Source organism: Pseudonaja textilis, chromosome 1, assembly GCF_049901715.1.
Source record: "Pseudonaja textilis isolate UNSWEBS1 chromosome 1, rPseTex1.2, whole genome shotgun sequence".
NCBI lineage: Eukaryota > Metazoa > Chordata > Lepidosauria > Squamata > Elapidae > Pseudonaja > Pseudonaja textilis.
In genome coordinates, this window is record NC_141990.1 from 11,099,174 (window position 1) to 11,123,753 (window position 24,580).

At 38.2% G+C, this 24,580-nt stretch overlaps 1 protein-coding gene across 4 annotated transcripts in view; it reads left to right on the forward strand.

Moving 5' to 3' along the window:
* NLK (nemo like kinase) overlaps nt 1-24,580 on the forward strand; it is a 112,188-nt gene that overhangs the window by 66,977 nt on the left and 20,631 nt on the right. For all 4 annotated transcript variants that reach the window (XR_015742025.1, XM_026710220.2, XM_026710219.2 and 1 more), the window contains 3 exons: nt 3,613-3,742; nt 10,277-10,332; nt 23,414-23,520. Coding sequence is in view for 3 of the 4 variants with exons in the window: in XM_026710220.2 (XP_026566005.1) it covers nt 3,613-3,742; nt 10,277-10,332; nt 23,414-23,520 (293 nt within the window). In the remaining variant the exon portion in view is untranslated. The remainder of the gene's footprint in view (nt 1-3,612; nt 3,743-10,276; nt 10,333-23,413; nt 23,521-24,580) is intronic.

The following is a 24,580-nucleotide window of genomic DNA, read 5'->3' on the forward strand; positions in this document are numbered from 1 at the left end:
GTGGCTTCTGAATGTAAATAAATGTGGCACATATATTTCCCTTTTATTGGTTTCACTGTCAACATTTAGGGTACAAACTCTGCTAGGGATGGGCTAAGACTCTTTGATCTTAAATCTGTAAAATGCTAATTGAAGATATATAAATAGTCATGTAACCTGAGCTTACACAGGACATTGTGTGTTCTGTCAGATTTATGAAACATCTGATGATACAGCCAGTTGCCTACAAAAGCTCGTACCAGAGTAAACCAATTAGCATTTCAAGTATCATGTTGCTTTTTTGTCCCCTGGGCTCTGCACAAATTAATTTTTCATGCACACATACGTACTAAGCAAAGTCAAAAATAATTGTCCTATTAATCCATATCCCCCCAAAAGCCTGTAACAAGGATCTTGGTTCAATATGGTTTGCTTCATAGAGTAAATTTTAATTCTTTTTTTTTAAAAAAAACACTGGTTTTGTTCAAATATGTTAGAATTACTCTTTTAAAAATGAGGTATTGAAACTTACAGTAACAAGTAGCTGTTATCTTTACCAGTTGTAACTCATTAGCTCATACAGATTGGGGAGGAAGAGGACGCAACAAGCTGAAGAACACAGCCAGCCTTTTCATCAACAAAGAAAAGGAAAGCATTCCTGCGTAACAGTCTTCAGCACTTATCTCTGATTTCTGGTACTATTTGTGCTGAACTAAAAGCAGCTGTTACCCCCAGTTAAGAGAGAACAAACTCAACATGCTGTGAAATTACCACACTGCCATTCACTTTCATTAGAGTAGTATTGCTAGGAGCTAGCAAGGCTAGCCTTTGTAGGAATAATTAAGTGAAATGTTGCTTCCTGAGGGGTGTTTAATAGACAAATTGCAGGCCAATATTTTGATGTATTTCATCCACAGGTTGAAACAAAATTTTATTTTTTTATTTTTATGCCTTTCCAAGCTGTAAAACAGGGCTGGCAAATGCCCGGCCTATGGGCCGGATGCGTCACATACTGGCCACGCCCATGCCCACATCCAGTTTAGCGAATGATGACATGAGTTTGACACCTGTGCTTTAAAAAGACAAGACGGAACTTAAGAGTAGCTTAAAGAAATAAATGTTTAATGTTAAGCAATGCTGAATGATTGGCACACACTGAGTTGTTCTAACAAACTTTACAGATAATGGTAAGTTTATTTACACAAGGAAAAATTATTTCACACTGAGAAACTTACCAATGTTCATTCTTCGATGACTGAGATATCAGATTATTTATGGTGGAATTTTTGAAGTTTTCAGAAAGTATTACATGGCACTATTACATTGTGCACAACAAGTTAAATTAATGAAGAAATAGTTCTGATGGTTTTGGGGAGGCTATTGCTTAGTTTTTAAAATAAAATAATCGAATGTTTATGTACTACAGTAGTGTTTGCAGTCGTACAGATAGTTCTTAACTTTATGACCATAATTGAGCTCAAAATTTCCACTGCTAAGCAAAACAGCTGTGATATGAGTTTTGCCCCCATTTTACAACCTTTCTTGCCACAGTTGTTAAGTGAATCACTGCAGTTGTTAAGTTAGTAGTATGGTTGTTAAGTGAATCCGGCTTCCCCATTGACTTTGCTTGTCAGAAGGTTGCAAAAGGTGATCATATGACCCTGGGACACTGCAACTGTCATAAGTATGAAAAATTGTTGTCAGTCACTTTTTCAGTGCCATTGTAATTTTGAATGGCCACTAAATGAATAGTTATGTTTGAAGTATAGATACTTTTGAAGTATTCCTGAGTACAGCCTACAGATGAATTTTTTTAGTTAGGGAGTCTAAATTTAAAACAGTATGCTTGCTGATAAATCTTAACCTTATCCTTGTTTTGGAAACAATATTTTTGAAGAGGTAGTACTTGGTTTTTTTTCGTTCTTGGTTCCCTCTAGACCAGGGGTGTCAAACTCGATTTCATTGAGGCCGCATCAGGGTTGTGTTTGATCTTGCGGGGAGGGGGGCTAAGTGGGCATGGCCAGTTCAATGTCCTGCAGCCCTCTGCCATCGAAAACGGAGCCCCGGAGGGCCGGCAGAGGCACCGCAGGCTGGTCCTTCGCTGTTTCCAGGGCAGCCCCGCAGGCCAGATCTAAGCACCCTGCAGGTGGACCCTGAGTTTGACACCCCTGCTCTAGAACATGCACTATGCATTAGGTCCAGGTTCAATCCCAGAAGGGATTCAGTTGAGGTAGGGTCAAGAACAACCTCTGTTTGAAAGTTGGAACAGCTAATTACTGCCAGCATTAAATGGTACTGAAACCTGATATACAGTATTTTGTCATCACATGAAGGACCTTCACTCTACCTTGGTTTGGCAAGGAGGATAATTTTACATGATGCAAAGAAAATCACCCTTGTGATGAAAGAAATGGATCTAGAATATGAGTTTTATCTTTTTTAGAACAGAGATGTTTTTTTTAAAAAAGATAATGTTCTGGATAAATTGAGAATACAGCATATTACAGATTTAATGCTAAACTTAACAATCAATAAGCTTAATTTTATAAAGGGTCTTTCACATGGCTACTATCTGTGGTTTTATTGTATAGATTTTTCGGTTAGGGTTTTTTTATGCTCAGCTAATTTATGTGTATAATTGGGTTTTTTTCCTTCACTGTATAATCATTTAATACAGATACTTTTGTATTTTTATGATTTTTAATTATTCATTTTTAAACAAGTAATATTTTTAAAAGAATTGAGACCTGGTAGACCAATAAATTAGCTTCAGTATGAGTAGCCGCTTATTTTCTAGTAAAGATAGTCCGTTTCAATGTTCCATGGCTATTTTATATCCTTTTTGGATAACCAGAGAGATCTGTCTATGCCATCAGATTAAGCAGCAGCACCTGTTGTCATTTTCCTATATTGACATTCTTAGATAATAACGTCTAACAATTTTTACTGCAGAGGAGGCTGCAGTAATTTCACTCTGTTCCACAATAACCCAAACTATCTACAGTTAGTCCTCGACTTACAACCATTTGCTTAGCGACCACTACCACAGACCTCCTCAGGGCTACTTATGACCCAGATTTGAAATTCTCCTCCCCACACCCCTTCTATTCAAGTGATCACACTTTGGATGCTTGGAAACCAGCCTGTATTTACTGCTGTTTGCAACATCCCTGGAAAAAAGGGGGGGGGGGGTGTCATATGATTGCAATTTTTAACTTTTTTTTTTGCCAGAAACTGGTGTTTACTTCCAGCTTTCGGCAAAAAACAGTCATTAAAAACAATGCATTCAGTGGGGAAAGTATCCCAGAACCAATGTATCAGATACTGCCATTTATTAACTGAAGAAGAAAGAACACTGTACACTGGAGGCAAAGAGTTTTACTAACACAGGACTGAAGGATCTGAGTGTACAGAAATTCTGTAGCCGAATAACATGCAGGTTAGTGATATATATCTGAAGCACAGTTGGAATTCATTGAATGGAAACAATAAAAAGCAGCAAGACTCATTCAGGAGATTTGTCTGGCTCTTAATATGTGGATTTATTTAGGAAATGCTTTCATCTGTCTTTTCTCTTTGTACGGACGTAAGTTGCTTAAAATAAAATTGATGTTTATTCTTGTTTTCCTGTAGGTCAGTAACAGATCCACGAGATGGAAAGAGAGTTGCACTCAAAAAGATGCCCAACGTCTTCCAAAATCTGGTCTCTTGCAAAAGGGTCTTCCGTGAATTGAAGATGTTGTGTTTTTTTAAGCATGACAATGTGAGTGGTTCATATATTTTTATTATATTTTTTTGGCATTCTAACCAGGGGTTACTCTAGAATGTTACAAATATTCATAGGTATTAGAAAAACAGGCAAAAATTTATGAGTAAATTACATCTATTATCAGTGGAAACAAAGCTTTTTTAGAATGATGGAGACATCTAAAATCTAAATCCAGTTGAATCCACTTTCTATGTTGCAATACACCTGTTTACTTAAAGATAAACAGCCAATGCCCCCAAGGAAATGTATAAATACAACACATTACATCTGAGCTTATTCCTTTACTTTCTGGGACAGTAAAGAATCAATAGTGTGCTTGCATGTTGCCCTAAGCCTCTGATGGCAAATTTATGCCACATGTGCCAGAAGTGGCACACAGAGCCATTTCCCCTGGCATGTGAGAGCTCACCCGGAAGAGCCCCGCTGCATATGTGCATGTGCCACCGCCGCCCAACAGCTGATTCTCGGGTATCTGGCGTGCATGCATGGGGGGAAGGGGGTGTGCGGGAGACGTGCGCATGTGCAGAAATGCGCAGCATGCACTGGGGGTTGCACATGCATCTGCAGAGACGCGGTGCACAGCAAGGGGAATCGCGCAGGCACACGATGCGCAGCAAGGGGAATTGCAGGCACAGGCGCGTGGCAAAGGGATCGTAGGCGCAGATGTGCAGCATTCTGTGCGGTGCGAGGGGATCGCGCACGCAAGGTGTGGGGGGGCAGCACGCATTGCCTTTTGGGAGTGCATGCGCAATTATCGGCACAGGAGCCGAAAAAGGTTTGCCACCACTGCCCTAAACCATAGCTTGTGCATGAAAGGAATGAATTGCAGTGAACCTCATGTGCTCCTCTTCCCTTCCTCTTCCCAAGCATCCCAGAGAATTTTGAAAGCTTTCATTTCGGCTTCAAATTAACCACAATCTGGAGAGACTATATTAAATATTAAGTGAAGTTAGATTCAAACAAACTTCAAGCAGAGACCATAGATTGATTATAGATGTATATGTGATTGGGTTTAAGTTGTTCTTTAGGAGAGGGTGGTCCTGCTGGCTCTTAAGAAGGTGACGATATGTCCCCTCCTCAAGGGGGCCATCACTCAACTCCACTAATCTCAATAGGTTTCATCCAAGTCTCCAATCTTCCCTTTTTAGGGAAGGTTGTAGAGAAAATGGTCACATGGCAGCTTCAAAGGGCATTGGATGAACTGAATTATCTGGATCTTTTCTATTTGGGTTCAGGCCAAAGTTTGGGACTGAAACAGCATTGTTCACATTCTTGGATGACCTCCGTGGGGATGGGATGAGGGTAGTGTATGCATCCTTGCTCTTTTTGAGCTCTCAGCAGCCCTCAATACCAATGATCCTTCAGGACCAGCTTCAGGAGATGGGGATAGGAAGCACAATGTTATGCTGGTCTGGAATCAGTACCAGCCAGTGCTGATAAAGAGGACAGCGATCCAGCCCATGGCTCCTACTTTGTGAGCTACTGCAGGGCTCATTTCTCTCTTCCTTTTAATTTAACATCTACTTATGGCCACTGAGTGAGGTGATCTGACAATTTGGAGTTAGGCATCATCAAAACCCAACTTTACATTTCCACCCTCGGCTGTCTAAAAGATACTGTGGATGTCCTTGTGACCAGCCGTGGAGACTAGGGGTCTGCATGGGGCACAATGAGCTTAGGCTCAACCTAAGCAAGATCGATGGCTTTGGGTTCTTGGGCCTTCCAGTACCAAGATTTTTCTACTTCTGATACTGGAAGTGAGGAGGCACTGCCTGAGATGGACCTGATGCAAAATCCAGGTGTCTCCTTGGATTCAGGTCTCCTGTCTCCTGCTGGAAAAGCAGGTGGTAGCCATAGCTAAGAGGCCCTTTGCACACCTTCAGTTTGTGTGCCAACTGCACCCGTTTCTGGACTGAGAGGTTCTTCTCACTGTAACTTCATGACCTCCCGTTTGGACTATTGCAATGTGGTCTGGTTTGAGGAAGCTTCAGATGTATGAATTATAAATGGTATTGACTATTCATCACATCTAATACCACTGCTTGGGGGCTTCATTGGTTGCCAGTGTGTTTTCAGGTGCAATTCAAGCTGTTGATGGTCACCTTTAAAGCCCTTCATGGCTTAGAACTGGGTTGTTTGAAGGACTATCTTCTCCAAGTTGTTTCTACACGTCCAACCCTTTCCAGTTGGGTGGGAATGCTGGAGGCCCCATCAGCCAAAGAATGTTAGCTGGTGGGGACCCAGAGGCGTGCCTTCTCTGCCATAACTCCTGCCTTCTGGAACATTCTCCCTCCAGAGATTAGGATGGACCCAATCCTGCTAATCTTTTGGAAGGCGTTGAAGACCTGGCTGTGTGCTTGGGCCTAGGGTCCCAATTATGTGAAGGGATCCTTGGTTACAGTGATACTGTTGGATTATAATATCTCTTGGCAGCTATTTGTGTTTAGTTTCTTTTTTGTATCGTGTTTTAACTGTTTTAATTGTTTTTATGACTGTTCATCACCCAGAGTCATTGGTTTGAGATGAGCAGCTATACAAGTTGATTAAATAAATACATATAAATAATGAATTTATGCTTTTTGCTTAAAGTAATTATGGCTAAGACTACATTTTTGGATCAGAGGCTTTGGCAGGGTCCATTAATCAAACAAGACATCAGCCTTTGTCTTCTAGTGCATCTCATGCCAGGAAGAGTGCTAATGTGGCTATTCATAATGCCAGATTATAGCTTAGTTTAATGACAAAACATAGTGTTAAGGGAAGCAAACAATGTAACTAATTTTGTTTTTTTAAAGGGCAGGGGGGAATGATGTGATGTAATGCAGATATATCCTTCAAGCATCTAAATTGGAGCAGGTTAAGAATCAAGCAGAGCCAGTACTTCAAGTAGTCCTGTATAAATATTTCCCAGGGCCCAAAGGTGAAATTCAAGTTATTCATTCCAGAATCCCCAGCATAAAATTGTGACATTTTATAACCTAATCCCTTTCCCTTTTTTCCCTTTTGGTAAAATATTTACAAGAATTTAGAAGTATCCTGTGCCAGTATTTCATTTGAAAACTAGGATTAAGTCTCTTTGAACAGTAAACAATAAACTGAGCTACTAGTACAGATTGTGAGAATTGGGACAGGAAGACTAGTTCGGGTCTGATAAAGCTATAAACACAAAAGAGGCCTGAGGGAAGCTTTATCCTGCAGCTTTAGCATTACAGACTGACTAATTCCAGATCTATCTTAATTTTTTAAGGACTAAGAATGTATGTGAACTTTTAATTCTTATGAATGGCAACACTTTCTGCAACCAATCCAAGAAAGAAATAATTCCAAGTATAATGTGGTGTACTTTCTTTGTTTCTTTAAAGCCGATTCAGATTATTGTTCACTGAAATTTGGAGCAGAATTAAGATAGTCCTGTCATGTGGTGTACTATTTTGAAAAATTGCACAACTCATTTTATTTCATTGCTGTTATTAATAGGCATACTTAATCCTCAATTACATAATTAATATAATTTTAAATAATGAATAATTAGTAATATTAATTAATTATTTTTAATTAAATTGATATTATATTCCTTTAACACATTAAAGGAAAGGGAATATAGAAGTCATAAATGACCCTGGTAAGAAGAGGGTAGCATGGTGACTAGAAGAAGGCATTTGTTCCAGTCTTAAGTTTATTACCTGTACAAGTTTAGGCAACTTGGCTTTTGTGGTTTTAACCTGGCAATGAATATGTGTTTTGTATTTTGTTAAATAAATGTTTTACATTAAGTTCTAAAGATGTTGGTTTCTTAAAAGAAACAAATATAAGTTCTTCTGGTCAAGTTCTATTCAGCTCTCAATTATCTTTTAATCTCTGTACTTATCTGTTGATTTTTCAAGAATAGGATTTGAGTAACATGGAATGTTGCCTGCCTCTCTATCAGTTCTTCTAAGTTGACACAGAAATTTAAAATAACAAGCAGACTGAGAAACATGATAGGAGCAAACATGATAGGAGCATGATTCTTGTATCATGTGCGTTTTTGGCAAATAAAAAATTACCATGTTCTTCTGAATGAGGAAGATTAAGGGTTGTTGTAAGAAATGCCAAGGTAATTCAATAATATATTATATAGCTATTTTGTGGTAAAAATCATCAAAGTATCCTAATATCATTTTAAGAAACCAAGTATGATATATTCTAAATAGGGAGAAATCTTTCTTTGTAAAATAGAACTAAAATACAGTTAGTGATTTTACTTGATGGGACTTTGACACGGTTAGTGAATATTTAAGTGCAAGACTTAGAGTTCTGGGTTGGCCCACTTTAGAATCAAAACAGATATTGGGAAAGTACTTATAACAGAGAAGTATTATTTGTGAATGGTTGTCAAGTGGCTAACCCTAAATAGGAAGAGCAGTAATGCTTTATAGCCCTTTGTAAGCAGCTTACAGAGTCATCATATTGACCCAATAATCTGGGTCCTCATTGAACAACCTCAGAATGATGGAAGGCTGAGACTACTTTGAGCCGGTCAGGATCGAACTCCAGGCTGTAGGAGAGTTAGCCTGCCATGCTGTATTTTAATCACTGTAACACCACAGGATAAGTCGAACATGCCTCCCCAAAATAAAATAGTAATACAGGTGACCTTTGAGTTAATATTGAACCTGGCAATTGCAGTTGTAAGTCATGACAGTCATAAAACAGATCACTACATGACCGGACCCAATTTTACTATGTATGTACGTATATACGTATGTATGTATGTAGTGGTGGGTTTCCAAACTTTTTCCTACCAGTTCTATGCCCACACGCTCATAAAACTGGTAGGAAAAAATGTGGAAACCCACCACTGGACTTCAGCAATATTCAGAGATGATTGGGAGAGGGACAGTTGAAATGATATCATGGCTAGGCGTCAGACCCCTTGTTTTGAGCACTATCATCCGTTTACCAAATGAGGATAACTGAAAGCTATTCCAGAGGTGTTACTTTGACCAATCAAGCAAAAGGTTTCATCTCTCATATACATAGTCTAACCAGCAATTTGAGATTTTAGCAGCTGACTCTATCTTTCTAATAACAGATTTTGATTAATTTTGATTAATTTTCACTAGTGCTATAATATAAAAATAATGTGAGGCAATTAAAATTCAAGAAATTCAAAAATGAATTCCGCCTGTTTAGTTTTTTTTCAGTGTGGAGTGGATGTACTTACTTAATGTTTGATGTGGCACTCTCGTATCATACCAGAAATTTAAAAAAATGACCCAGTATACAATTGTCCATGATGCCTTACTTTCTTTTTTATATTATAGCACTAGTGAAAATTAATCAAAAGGGATGCAAAACATCAGATTGCCTACTCATTGATCAGATTGTCAATTCTGAAGCTGATTTTGTTAAATCATGAGATACAGATAGTAATGTCAGCTGTGTTTCCCAGGGTGTCTCTCAGACCAATTCAAAGGAGTGGTTCTAATTTTTAAAGCCTGAAATCATTTTATTTCAAATTAACTTTAAGGACCATTATTCCTTGTCACCTATACTTTTTCAACATAGAAATGTCTAATGTGTTGTCATGGGTAGTTAAATGAATAAATAAATTATGGTGGCCAATAAATTGTATAAATAAATAAATAAGTAGAGGTGAATTTTACTTGAATTGTTCTGAGTGTTTATCTGAAACCTTCTCTGAAAGTTAACTACCAGTATGTTTTTACTTTGCTTCAGCAGTCTTGTATCTTGTGCATTCAACTGAGCATTTCATTTGAAAAAGTTCATTTAATTATTTATTATATTAGATAATACATTTGATAATACATGATAATATTTCTAATATTTTATAATAAATAATATATTAGATAATATAATAAATAACTAAACAAACGTAGTTAGGTGGATGATGATGATGGTGTGTGTGTGTGTGTGTGTGTGTGTTGGAATCTAAACACTGACCTTATTAAATCCTTGAATCTGCTGTGATAAATATCAGCAATGCTCTTTCCATTGATGAGTTTCCTGTCTCAGGTTTCCAAAGTTTATATCATCCTTCCCATGGTAGGATTCAAATATTTTTACCACTGGTTCGGTGGGCGTGGCTTGGTGGGCATGCATTTTGTGCGTGCACACACTTTGCGTGCGCTTGCGCTCTAAACGTGCACTTTGCACAGGCACAGAGGCGTTCTAACTCACCTCCTGCAAGCCTGCACTCTCCTGGCCACTTCAGGAGCTGCTGCACAGCACTGTGCTATGCCGCGCAAAGCAGCTGCACTTCAAATTCAGAGGATAAAGGTGAGTATGGGAGCCCAGGTGGATGGGTAGGGCCAACAGCAGAATGGCGAAGAGAACCAGTTTGGTCTCCATTGCTCATCGCCACTACCAGCTCGGTAGAACTGGGCCGAACTGGTAGAATACCACCACTGATCCTTTCCACCGTCAAAGATACAATTGCAAACTGAAGATATTTTTCCTTTGTTCATTCATTTCCTTCTGTAAAATAAGGCTTGGTAATAAATCAGCTTCCATCTTACTTCCTAGGTACTCTCCGCTCTTGACATACTCCAACCACCACACATCGACTACTTTGAAGAAATGTATCCTAAATATTAAGTAAATAATTCCATTGAGGTAGGTGTAATTAATTCTAGTTTATAAAACTGCCTGCAGATTTTGGACTTGTCATCTTGAGCCTTAGCATCTGGAAAGGTGTATGGAGGCCAGCTGTAATAGACCATCTAGAAAAACATAGTTATAAGAATGGGCTGCTAAAAAAAGGAATTGGAAGACGTGTATAGAAATTTATTATTATTGTTACAAGAATTGAATATGTCAACCTGCTTTATGGGTAGGCTTTGGGATTTTCTCCCAGATTTATCTTAATCATATAAGGAAAAGTATTTGGAAAATGACTGCAAGTTAATGCCTTCCAATGTGCAAATGCTCATATAGTAATTTGATGTATACCTATAAATGGTAGAGAGGATTGTTACAGGCATATCTTGAAATATACATTCGTGTTACTACGCTTAATGATCCTGTTGTCTCCCATGTAAGGAAGGCTGCTCTACAAAAGTAAATTTCTTTCCGTGCCAGAATATAATATTTATTTTTTATTAAATAACACAGAGCACAAAACAGCTACAGCCCTAGCCCTGGACTTTTGCTAATGAAAATTTTGAAGAATCCTTAAAAAATCCTGTAAAACTGGAATGTTTGTAAGATTAGGATTCAGTTTTCATTTATATAATACTAAATTTCTGAAATATATTCCCATGTTATTCTTAAGTATTCCTATCCTCGTTGCAAAAAAACCCTTTTGTCCTTGCTTCCTTGTAAATTGCTCCTTTCTTGCTTAGGATAATCTTTGATCTAGATTGGAGATATGAGAAACAACAATTCTATACCTGCCCTTTGCTTATACAAAATAAAAAAGCTGTCCTATAGTTTAAAGCTCATTGCACTCAAATAAATATAGGAAAAAATTCTGCAGTAGGGCAGGGACAATTATGAGGGCTGTGAGGATTATCCCTCAAAAGTCATAAATGTGCCAGATAGAACAGTTTAATGTCCGTTTAGTTCAGTGGTGCATTTTATGTTGTTAAAGCATAAGAAATGTGTTCTGGTATATATTTCTATATGTAACAATTTTATACTGGTAGTCCTTGATTTACAACAGTTCATTTAGTGAATGTTCAAAGTTACAAAAAAAGTGACTTATGACCGTATTTCACACTTACGTTGCAGCATCCTCGTGGTCACATAATCAAAATTCGAGTGCTTGGCATCTGACACATTTATGATAGTTACAATGTCCTGGGACAATGTGGTCACTTGTTGCAACCTTCTGATAAGCAGTCAGTAGGGAAGCCTTGTTCACTTAATAACCATGTTACTAATATATCAACTGTGGTGATTCTCTTAAGAACTATGGCCTGAAAAGCCGTGAAATGGGGCAAAATTCACTTAACGGTCTCTCTTAGCTACAAAAATTTTGAGATCACTTGTGATTGTAAATCAAGGACTACCTATATATTTTTCATATTGTACAAACAATATGAAATTGTTTCCTCATGCCCATTGCTTCTACATTTCCAGAAATGTTATTTCTCTCCTCCTTTCATTCAACATACAGCTTGTAAGAAATAGCTACCTTTGACGTAGAAATATGGGTACACAGATTAGCTTTAGGGATTTCTGTAGTAGCTCATTTCAGTTTTTCAAAATGCTTCTGCTTTTGATTATGGCCAGGATTATAGTAATTCAGTTGGGTTTCAAGAAAGGGTTTCCTCTTTTGTGGTTTTCCCCAATTTATATTCCTTTCCGCTTTTGAGTTGAGAAGATTGAGCAAAAATAAAGGCTCCTTTGCCACATTATTGTCAAAATATTGATCTGATTTATATTTCATAAATATTCTCACCAGCATAGTGTAATAATAATTACTGGACTTGGACCAAGTAGAGATCCATGTCCATCCTCAGCCATGGAAGCCCCCTGAGAGATTTTGGAACACCCATTCTGTTTTAGCCCCTTGTATCTCAAGGATGTTAGAAAAAAATAGGACAAAATGTTATGTATACTGTCTTGTGCTTTTGGAAATAATATGTAGGTCAATGAGACAAATGAAATAATAAATATTAATTATTTTTAAACTGACCACAAGCAATTCACAATCAGCCATAGTTTGCTAAATTGCAACTATTTGATTCTCAAGATTTAAAAATGAAGTTTCAAAGAGCTGTTGGCATAATATAAATATTATATAACATAAAAGACTTATAGATGTCTAGTATTGAAGACTCTGCACTTTGATTCAATCTTCAGTTCTTCTAATTAAAATGTGTATAAGTACATAGCTATGTAGCAGGCACACAATTAATGAATTATCAGGTGTTATCATTATACAAATGACTTTCATATTTGTTGGTGTTCATTCAAAATATTGTAATGTAGAAATGAGCAATACTATTTTTTTTAGCTTTTCTTCCTTTTTAAAAACCTTAGCATCTTAGTTAATTTGAACTTGCTATTATTTCTTTTTATGCATTTCAGATCTAGGGAGTAGACCACCCAGCCAAGGACAGTGATTTAAATAAGATTTGTTTTGTTCATCTTAGGAAGTTTATCAGCTTAAAAATCTAAATGACAACAGCCAGCTTATTTTCATCCAGTCAATCTGTTGCTATATTTAGAGCTAATTTAAAATGTTAACATAGATGATTGCTGAAAAAAATGTTTGGCTTATTTGAGGAAAAACTAAGAGTAGACAAAAGAATTTTTAACATGTGCTCCTTTCTTTTTTTCAAAAACATTTTGCTAAAATTCAGGGCAAAATAAAAGTTTTGAAAAAAGTTTCTAAAAATTTGAACACTCGGTGACAAAATGACTCCTGCCTACATTTGTGCTGTTGTCTTTCTAGATTCTAGAGGGAAATTTAAAAATAAACGGGGGGGGGAGGGGGGGAGATTTATTCTCATTTTAATCTGAACTTTATTTATTTTTAAAGCAATAGGATTCACTTTTCCCAATTACGTAATACATATCTGACTGGAAAAGATGTATGCAAAAAATAGATCAGGAAAATAATGCTCAAAAGGAAATTTGCTTTCTAAAAACAAAAGGGACATACATATAAAAATATTTAGAGAAAAGTACAAAAAATACGGAACAAGGGTTATATGAAGTATAAAAAACAATTAGAAATGAAAGGAACCAAAATTAAGGCTGAAAAATTATTTTTCCTGGTGAATTGAATATACTGCATGAGCATAGTTTGTTTTAATTTGTAAAAGTGCATTTTTTTTAATTGGAAAAAGCAACTTCTGTATTTGATAGACATTTGAAGACCCCTCTGCCTCCTGAAGGAAGTCATACAGTGGGTGCTGCAATAACTCAGTTAAAACACTGAGCTTGTCAGCTAGACCTGTGCATCCCGCAGCGATCCCCCCCTTCGCCCAGCTCCTGCCCACCTAGCAGTTCAAAAGCATGAATAGATAAATAGGTACCCCTTCTGTGAGGAGGCAACATCACTCCACAACATCATGCTAAGCACCTGATTGTGGAAATATGTCTTCAAACAGCCTGGCTCATAGCCTCGAAACAGAGATAAGCCCCACCCCCTATAGCCAGCAATGTCTAGTGGAATAAAATCCACTTTCCTTCTGTTTATTGCCATTTCTAAATATGATGCCCATATGTATAGTTTAATTACAATGTGTCAGACCCCAGAGCCTGAAAACCTCTAATACATATATAGTTGCTGAGCTATTTTGATCTCTATCACTGTAATGTAGCTTACTGTGATCCTATCTTGTCCAAAAAATGGTAGAAATGTCACACCGAAAGAAAAAAGAGAGAGAGAGAAAGGCAGAGGCCGGAATTTCCTATTAAAAGGAGTATGGAATGTCTTGTTTGTTGGATCCAGTTGCTTTTCTATGCTGATGCTCTTCTCATAATTGTAGATTTGCTTCTCAGGAGCTTTATAAAATTGTGTACAAGCTCCACAAAATGGCTATCCCCACTTAAAATTCTGCCTAAGGCAAACAAATAAAGCCGACGCTGTCACAAATGTTTGCCTGTAGAGCATTGTATTGTATCAGGACTTTTTTTAATGGAAGGAAAGAGGCAGCCAGCTGAAAATAATTTCATAGAGACACTGACATTTTTATAACTTTTTGGTATTCATATTATTGAACTAAACTGACAGAAAAAAACGCCACTGCCATTGATGTAAAAACTGCCCCCCTCCCGTTATTAACATGCAGTAATCAAACACAAATTTCACAACCATAATAGGGACCAACAACTTGGTCATTAAGTGAAGCGGTAGCTACATTAAACTGGTTGTGTTTATTATTTTACAACTTCAGCTTTCCTTTGCATTACAGACCCGAAAAAGTCATAAAGGTTAGGTTGGTCACAAAGTTATTTTTTTCAACACCACTGTTATCTACAAACAGTCACTAAATGAGGCAGTTGCTAAACAGGGACTTGGAGTGGTGCTAGGAAGATGACATGGGGACTTTGTAGTAGATGCCCCAGTCAGGAAGCATGGAGATGGAAGGAAAGTATTGATACTGGCAGTTGAAGTGGTACATTTGCAAAGAGGCTTGAGAAGGTGTCAGGAAAATTTGACTGCAGAAACAGCAAGTAGAAGTGTAGAGAGGAGACACAACATGAGTGGAGGAGGAACTGTATGCATGTACATGACAGCTTACTGGAGACTAAAGAGGAGTTGTAAGCTGGGTCCTTCGGCATGTAATCAGAGGGACCCAGCTCAGCAGAGACGAGGTCAAGAATGTGTCATGGACTTACTGTAAGGAAATTCTCTGAAGGGTAGAAGTTGGGCTCAGTTGTTCTGCTGGTAGCTAGCATAATAACTGAGGTACTCTTGTAAGTACACTGTTAGTCTATTCTGCCTCCCTATCGGATTTTAGGTAACAAGTGGTAGACAGCAGAGCTTGACTTCCAGGAGCTTGAGTAGGGTTTTTAGAGAACCTGGTGCCCAGTGATCTGGAACCAATATTTATTTCAAGAAGTAAATCTTGTAAATTTAAATTAATGCATAAATGTATATAAAAGAGATGTAGATGGGAAAATACATCTAAAAATTTAACTTGCCGTATCTGATCAAGTCTGGAGAATGATGCCATTACAATATTTTTTTAAATGTAATCACTAACGCGCTCCAGTGGTGAATTTTTGAGCTCAGCTAGTGACTATACAGCAAGATACAAATGAAGATGAATAAACATGCTTGAAAAATTAGCATGGCTAAAATGACATTGCCTGAAAGTAAATTTTAATCAGCCAGCCTGACAGCTTCTTTGGGGGTGGGGGGAGGAAAATGTAATACTGAAAAGCATGGTTTTCATAAAATAGCCAGGGTTCACAACTGTGCTATGTGTGCAGCTATTAATATCTGATCTGCATTCATTGTGATATGTTTTTTTGGTTTTGATACTTTTTTTGTAAAGGTTTGAATTAATGCGCAACTCCAGTTATATTACGTTTTTTACATATTTCTCCTGTCTCAGGAAACCCCTTAATTCCACAGCAAAGGCTCTAGCAATTTATCTTCCATGGTTGTAGAAACTAGTTATGTATTTTATTTTCATTTCTCCTATTGCTCTTGAGTTAATCCACTTCTGCAATCATCGTCTATTTATCTTAGATTTCTACCCCGTCTTTTCTCCAGGAACTCAAAGCCTCCCCTGTTTCCTTCCAATGTCCAAAAAGATCAAGGTAGAAAAAGTACCCATCCAAAGTTAACCAGTGAATTTTTGTGACTGAGGGCTGGGCCTTCAACCTGATCCTAATCCTGAACCTTAAACTCTGCACTACATTGACTCTCAATCCACAGAAGTGGAGTTCAGTCATGTTCTTGTTTTACATTTAACAGGACCTGGCAAGGTCCATACAAAGTCCCCAAGTAGCTAATTGAGGTCTCAATAAAACCTAACTTTTATTTCATTTTGTTTACATATTCATCAAACTAAACTTAAATACATTTGATATGATTATTCTTTAGTTTTATATATATGTTCCCCTGTTGTCATTTAGAAATAACAATTTGATAACAACTTTTAGAAATCTCTAAAGGTCACTCCCAAGACTTTGAGGGGCTGAATATCACTGTGGTTTCAAACCTGTTTAACCTATTTTGATTAAGTTGGAGATTTGCAACCTCTTAATTTGGAGTCAGTTTATACACAATATTATTTTTATTGGCTGTGTGCTTCCACTTGGGAAAAGAAAGTTGCAGATAAACTTTGCTCATATACTACTGAATTAATTTGTAGTCAACTCAGAAGTGAGGGCTGAGTATCATTGTAATTGTATGTGTATCTGTGGAAAAGTGTGTTAAATAATTAAAAGTAGCAATATTAATCATACTTTCACATATTCCCATAAAGTCTTAAGACTATGTGATCTTTCATTACAGCCTCCAAGCTACTGTTGAAAAATAGGTACAATCCTTGGCCTAATTGTGCACTTGTTACAGAACTAATTTAAAGATTTGAACTGTTCTTTGGGAAAATGCATGATATGAAGTGATATTTTGTACTTTGATAATTCTATTTTATGAATGGAAATCAATTGGATAACACATATTCTAATGATGAGCAGAGATATTGTCCCACCGAGGATTCCATGTAGCTTGTCTGATTCCTCAGTCAAGCCACACTGATAGTCTTAAAATTGCCTGAATCATATTTTCTTTCATATAAGAAGCACACACTTTCAGCACTGATATAGTTAAGCCCAGTAGTAGCCCAATCGCCAGGATAATACCATAATCCTGAACTTTTTGCCTAGTGAGCAGTGCATTTATGTTCTGATATTTATGCAAGTTGCTTATGCTCATATGGCCTTTCTAGAATTATTTGTGTTTTTTAAAGATCGAAATGTTAAGGAATTGAGCTGGACAGCACAAGCTCATCCTGAAGTGAGTAATCAAAAGTCCAAGCCCAAATAGTAGTATTATTCTTAGTAGTAATTCTTATGTATTATGTACTTACTTCTAAATGCAGAACGTGCAAAGGAATAAAATACAATACAATTGATTGCACCAACAATAAAACAACATACTGTACAGGTAGTCCTCGACTTATGACTTGAAATTCTATTGCTAAGCAAGACAGTTCTTAAGTGATGCTGTTGTAAAATGTGGTGTCTCATGACTCCCCTGTTTAGCAACAGCACTTCCATTTGCTGTTATTAAGCGAATCGCATGCCGTCATTATGCACAACATCACTTGGTTGCCATTTGGGATCTTGTACCAGCTTCCCCATTGACTGCTTGTCAAAAGCCAGAACCAAATGTTGCAAATGATGATCACATGACCATAGAAACATTGCGATGACCCACCTTTGAGGACTGATCCTACAGTAAGTTTCACTGATGTACCAAAGTGTAATTAATAAGGAAAAATGTTAACCATATTACAACTGAACTGAAACCCAACCACCAAACCCAACTGAAACCCAACCCAATTGTTGGGGAATATTTTGGAGTTGACATTGCGGTGAATCTGCATAAACAAATAAAGGTGCTGTGAGCAAAACAGAATTTTGTAAATCCAGCTGGTTATTTGTAAAATAATGTTTTTCCCCACTCCAGGGGAGAAACTGTAGCAGATATTTCTGAACTCTTCACTTGCTGCAAAGGGAATTATGAAACAATACTTAGACTTGCACTTTTGTTTGGTTTATCAGTGTGGCACAGCCCGTTGACTTCTATGGCCTCTGAGTCAGCACAAATTAAAGGTCTGCTATTGTCCCCTGCTACGGTTGTTCTGAAGTAAATTGCTATTTCGTAGTTCTAATTTTATGCAGCGATTTGCTAATTATTACTGTCAGTATTTTCTGCCCAGGAGGTGCTGTTTGGTTTGAAGGAATTGTAACCAGAGCAACCTCACGTGCTCTCTTGCCATAATATGATTTGGAGCTAAGTGTCAAAAGACAGGTCATCCACTGAAACCTGCTTTTTATTATATTGCTTACCTTTATTGTGGGTAAGACGAGAACAGAGCTCATCGCCATGTTTGACCTACCCAGATGCCAACTGATTTAAAATTCTTCTAAAGCCGTGAAGCTCCAAGGAAAGCCTGCTTTTGCTCTTGTTTCTAGGCTCCTGTTAAATTGTCCAGAGACAATCAAAAGATATTTGCTATTCAAGCTAATAGCACCTCTGAGTCCTTCTGAAACACTTTTTTGTAAAGCACAGCAGACCCAGAGCAAAGCAGAGGCCATTCCAGGACCTTACTTCATTTAAGCTGCTTTAGTTGGCATGGCAACTGGTTGAGACATTTGGGAGTTATCTTGTTTGGGACTGAAGCTGGGGAGGATTTAGGTGGGAGAGCCAAACAAGTAAGTTTCACGTGCCACAGTGAAGTACAGGCTACTGTACTGCAATCCCTGTTCCAGAAGTAAATGTGGGAGATATAGAAACTTTCGTTCTTTCTATGCAAGTTATAACCTTATAACCTTGTTATAAACCTTATATAACTTCTAACAAGGAGAGAAGCAACCTAAAACTAATGGTGAGAGCAAACAACCAATGGAATAGCTTGCCTTCAGAAGTTGTGGGTGCTCCATCACTGGAGGATTTCAAAAATACTGGACTGCCATCTGTCAGAAATGGTATCGGGTCTTCTGCTTGGGCAGGTGGGGCGGGTTGGACTAGAAGATCTCCAAGATCCCTTCCAACTCTGTTATTCTAAGTGAAATGGAATAAAGAGGCTTGGGACTCTGCTAGGCAGGCAGCAGTATAACTCTATGAAACAAGAATATGATCGGGCCAAAATTGGCATTGGGGAAAAATTGATAAAACAAAGATCAAGCTTTTTTTAAAAAAAAGTTGGATCTAGCTGGGGTCTATAAAGAAAAAATACCCCCAGAAAATTCTTCAAAGCTTCCCTCTGGGAGGAGCATTTGGTCAAAGACTTGAGTTGTTGCTGGCTCAGCCATTCTAAGTCACATTCCCTCCTCATCTCATGATACAAAGCATATGCAAACACACAGATGCAACACAAGAGGAAAGTAATAACAGAATTGGAAGGGACCTTTGAGGTCTTCTAGTCCAGCCCCTGCTGAAGCAGGAGACCCTATACCATTTCAGATAGGTGGTTGTCCAGTCTTTTCTTAAAAGCCTCTAGTGATGAAGCCCCTACAACTTCTGAAGGCAAGCTGTCCCACTGATTAATTGCCCTCACTGTCAGAAAATTTCTCCTTAGTTCTGGTTGCTTTCCTCCTTGATTAGTTTTCATCCAGTGCTTTTTCTTCTGCCTTCAGGTACTTTGGAGAATAAGTTGACACCCCTCTTCTTTGTGATAGCCCCTCAAATATTGGAACACTGCTCTCTTATCACCCCAGTCCTTTTTTTGGGGGGTAGACATACCCAATTTCCTGCAACCATTCTTCATATGTTTTAGCCTCCAACCCCCTATTCATCTATGCTGCTTTCTTTCTGCACTCTTTCTAGACTTCTCAACATCTTTTTATGATACAGTGACCAAAACTGAATGCAGTATTCAAAGCATGATCTTACTAAGGCTTTATAAAGCAGTACTAATACTTCACATGATCTTGATTCTATCCCTCTGTTAATGCAGTCTAGGATTGCTTTGGCTTCTTCGGCTGCTGCTCAAACTGCTAGTCCATGTTTACGTGATTGTCTATTACGACTCCCAAGATCCCTCTCACACGTACTGTTATTGGGCCAAATTTCACCTAATCTATACCTGTGCATTTCATTTTTCTTGCCTATGTGTAAAACCTTACTTTTCTCTCCATTAAATTTCATTTTGTTAGACAGGGTCCAGTGTTCGAGTCAAGATCCATCTGGATCTTGAGCCTATCTTCTGGACTGTTGACACACACAAATATACAGACGTTAATTTCACTAATACCTGTCTAATGTCCATTAGTAGAGGGATTGAAAATAATTTCAGACACTATTCTCTGCATGCTTTCCTCACCTTGTTTATGTTGGATGAAAAATCTGTAACGATTGCAGTCGAGGTAATTGAGGGGTTTTTTTGCACAAGTTTTAAATTTTTATTTCCGAAGTTAAAATACAAAATACAGAAAAAAGAAGAAACATACTAGCAACCATCAAACATGAATAGTACAGATAAAAAACAGACAATTAGGAGAAGCTAGCATTCTTGTTCCAAGAAACCGTAGTGAGGATCATAAGACAAAAACTATGAAAGACCAAAGAACCTTATAAAAAGAAATATGATGGTTAAACACTTCAAGTATCTGAAAAAAATTAGAAAAGTAAGAACCTATTCTCTAGTGTTCTAAAATATGGGTCACAGGAAGGCAGGTTTCAGTTTGAGTTGTTAGGAAAAGTTTGCTAATGGGTGAGAACAGTTCATCAGTGGAAGCAATTAGCAAGAAGGTAGCACATTTTTTATCACTGGAAGCAGAGATTAAACAACCATTTCGGGGACTGGTTGATTTGGATTCCTGCACTAAATGGGGAATTGAACCATGGGCCTGAATTGCTGCTTTAAGCTGTGATTCTAAATGTGAAACCTGGTTATGCTTTAAAAATAAACTTTCTACAAATGCATGAATTTTCTCTCTATCAGGCTTTGTCAAAACACTGGAGAAAATGAAGAGATCTTACAAAAACATATGAAGGTCTCTACTAACCTCATAAGGACATGGAATGAATAGCTGTCCTCCATTCTTGTTTCCAACAACATCATTAAGACTGTCTTTGGAGATTTTCAGTCATCCAGGTCATGGTTGTCCCAAAGGTGCTTTTTCAAGAGGCAACTTTCTGGGTGTTTTTTTGTTTTAAAAAAAGACATTTAGTTTCTCATCCAATAAGTTTCTTTGGCTTCTTCAGAGCTGAAGAAGCTTCTTGGATGAGAAGCAAAATGTCTTCAAAGAGTTGCCTCTTGAAAAAGCACCTTTGGGATAACATCATCAGGAGCTTTACCTGTAATCCTGGGGGTGTACATGCTCACCTGGGGGTGAACATAGATGAGCCTCAGTGGCACAGTGGTTAGAGTACAGTACTGCAGGCTACTTCAGTGGACTGCTGGCTGCCTGCAGTTCAAATCCCACCAGGCTGTAGGTTGACTCAGCCTTCCATCTTTCTGAGGTCAGTAAAATGAGGACCCTGGTTGTTGAGGGCAATATGCTGACTCTGTAAACCGCTTAGAAAGGGCTGTAAAGCGGTATATAAGTCTAAGTGCTATTGCTTGCTATCACAACTTGGTCCCCACTATTAGTAGGCCATTTCTAGCTTTGTATAATTATCAAGTGCAGCTCTTTGGACCATAATGAGAAAAATCCACAAATAACAATACCTCAGTGTTTTCCATCCAGTTGAATATAGAAAGAGGATAAAATACTGCTCCTGGGTGGGTGGGTAGGAATGAAAAAGTAACCCAAGTTGTAGTTTGAAATGGAAAATGTATCTATTTATAGATAGTCCTCGACTTAACAAACACAAATGAAACCTGTTTTGCCACCTGTATGCCATTTGTGTCAAAGCTGTGGACCCATTAGGCTCATATGTGTGCACACTTCTGAAGCCACAATGAAGGATTGATGTAGAAGACAGCATGTTACTCCTTCTGCCTTAAATCTCGGTTGTGGTTGTTGTTTCTCTCTGCTATTTCTAGAACAAATATAATAAAAACACTGGAATATACTTGACAGTTTATCCCTCACTGTAAATATATCTTTACAAGCCACCTACAAAGAGATTTGAGAAGCAGAAAGGAATAAATAAAATATAGAGACAGTATAACAAATTGTTAGCCACCCAGAGTCACAGTTGTTAGATGAGCAGCTGGCTATATAAGTAGATTTAAAGGGGGGAAAAGACAGTAACAGCATTTAAAACTCACACACGAAAATTCTTGTATTGACTGGGTGAAACAGTTATTATAGGGCAAGACTTTTTCAACTAAGTGCATCGACTGAGTTAACTCAAAGGATGCCAGGACCCGTTACTCCTAAAAAGGAAGGAAGGGAAGGAAGCAAGCAAGCAAACTTTCTGATACTCACTGCTCACTTCCCACAAGAAAATTCAATGGGGAAGCCAACAAGATTTCTTTTTGCTCACCTGTGGTCATTCTGTTTATTTAGGTAAGGAAATAGCTTTGAAATGATGACCCAACAGGTCACAGGTTGCATGTGTGTGTGCGAAAGAATTTATTGTTCCAATGCATATTTCTGTTTCCTAAATAAAATCAATTTTGCTGTACGCTGTATGTCTTAAAAAGGCAAAGTTGCAATTCCTAAAAGATGGCCAAAAAAAGGCATTTTGTAGCCTCTCCTCCCCTGAATTCTATTCCAGAGCTAATATTATAAAGATGCTGTCATCATCTGTGCCATCTTTGTATGTCAAGTCCCATCCCTGATCCAACTCCATTTATACTGTGCTTGCAACTCTTAATTCTGTATATTTTTTTCCCTTTAAGCTTAAAATTATTTTCTTCACTACTGCTTGTTCCTAAAATCTTCCACTGCTGAAAGCATCGCTTGATACTTGAAAATCAAGATACACTGGTTTTGCTTCAGGCTGTGTGTCCTCCCAGACTGTTGTCAACAACCAAGATCAAACATCAGAGATCTTGCAATTGCCTTGATGCAGGAGGTGGAGCCCAGTTCAACATCTTGATCTCTCATTCAGTTATATTGAAAGATTTTATTGGAGACAGTAGAAAATTGTGTAATCATCTAAGCAGGTATAACTCAAGTGAGCAGATAGGAGAGATTGCTCTTTCCCAAGGTGCCTCCTTAACTTGCATTCCTGTCTTAATGTTGCATGCGAGAAGTTCCCTGGTATGATTTTGATTTCTTGTCAGTCCAGGTCTATCACTGGCACTTTTTGTCTTGTTTCTCATGTAAAATTACCAACCTGAAAAAAATGAGTGATGTGTAACTGAAAAGAAAGAGATTTACTGCTTCAAGCACAAAGGTCCTCTAATTTAAAAAATGGCTTAGAGGTAAACAGCAGGGTCTTATGATTAAAATAATTCTTAGCAACCGTCCAAATCATTCCTGATTCTGTAACATACAAATAGCTATGGATTTAAGGATATGAGAAAGAGCTGCCGTTGTGAAGTTTCTTGCATCTTGCAGGAACTGAAATTATCTGATCCACTTTCTGTCTTATATTTTCCTTAATGAATACAATTAAAGATATGTTGTTACAGAACTGATGCAGAGTGATCTCCATAAGATTATCGTCTCTCCTCAGCCACTCAGCTCAGATCACGTCAAAGTTTTTCTTTACCAGATTTTAAGAGGTAATTTTACTTTAGATTTTTAATGTGGAACAAATATATTGGAACCCCACTGCAATATGTAAAATGTATTTCTCCACTGCTGTCCATATAATATAAACCAGTGGTTGCCAACTGGTGAGCCAAGGACCACTGGTGGTCCATGAGAATATTTTGGTGGTCTGCAGAGAAATGTCCCCCCCAAAGCAATTAATCCAGGCTGCACGGGAACACAAGGCTGCACCACCCACATGGCCTGCCCACCCACTGGCCCCCACCCACTGGCCCCCACCCTTCGGCCGAGCGCAAACCTTACCTTGAGTAGAGCCATGCGAGCTGGAACTGAAAGGTAAGACCAACGGTGGGGGAGGGAAATTGCTGAAATTGGTGGGAAAGTCGGTTCCATATTCTAGAGCTGCAGTAGTCACAAGACTGGCCCTTTGGTCATCCCAGAGTAGCTGTTCCTCTACCCAGGTGCACCAGCCTGCTATGGACTAGAGAAGCTGCTCCGGGATGACCAAAGGGCCAGTCCTGTGACTACTGCAGCTCTGGAATATGGGACTGACTTTCCCACTAATGTCAGCAAGCCACGGTCAGTCAAAATTCATATTAGTGGTCCGCGGGATTTAAAATTATGAGTTTGGTGGTCCTTGAGGTCCAAAAGGTTGGCGACCCCTGATATAAACGTTCTACTAGAAGCCAATTTGTGGGACTTCTGATAAAATAGGGGTGGTGGTGGCATAGTTATAGGAGAATCATGTGGTCTTTAAGCAAATGCAACTTCCCCATTGACTTTGCTTGTCAGAAGTCAACTGGGAAGGTTGGAAATGGGGATCACATGATCCCAGGATGCTGTAGCCATTGTAAATACGTGCCAGTTGCTAATGTGATTTTGATCACATGAGGGAGGGGGTGCTGTAGAAGTCCTAAGTGCAAGAACCAGTCGTGAGTCATTTTTTTCAGTGCCATTGTAACTTTGAACATTCGCTAAAGGAATGATTGTAAGTTGACAACTATCTGCATTGAAACAGCAGGAAGAGGGGAGCCATATAAATTAAAATAAGTAAAGGTTTCCCTGCAAGTA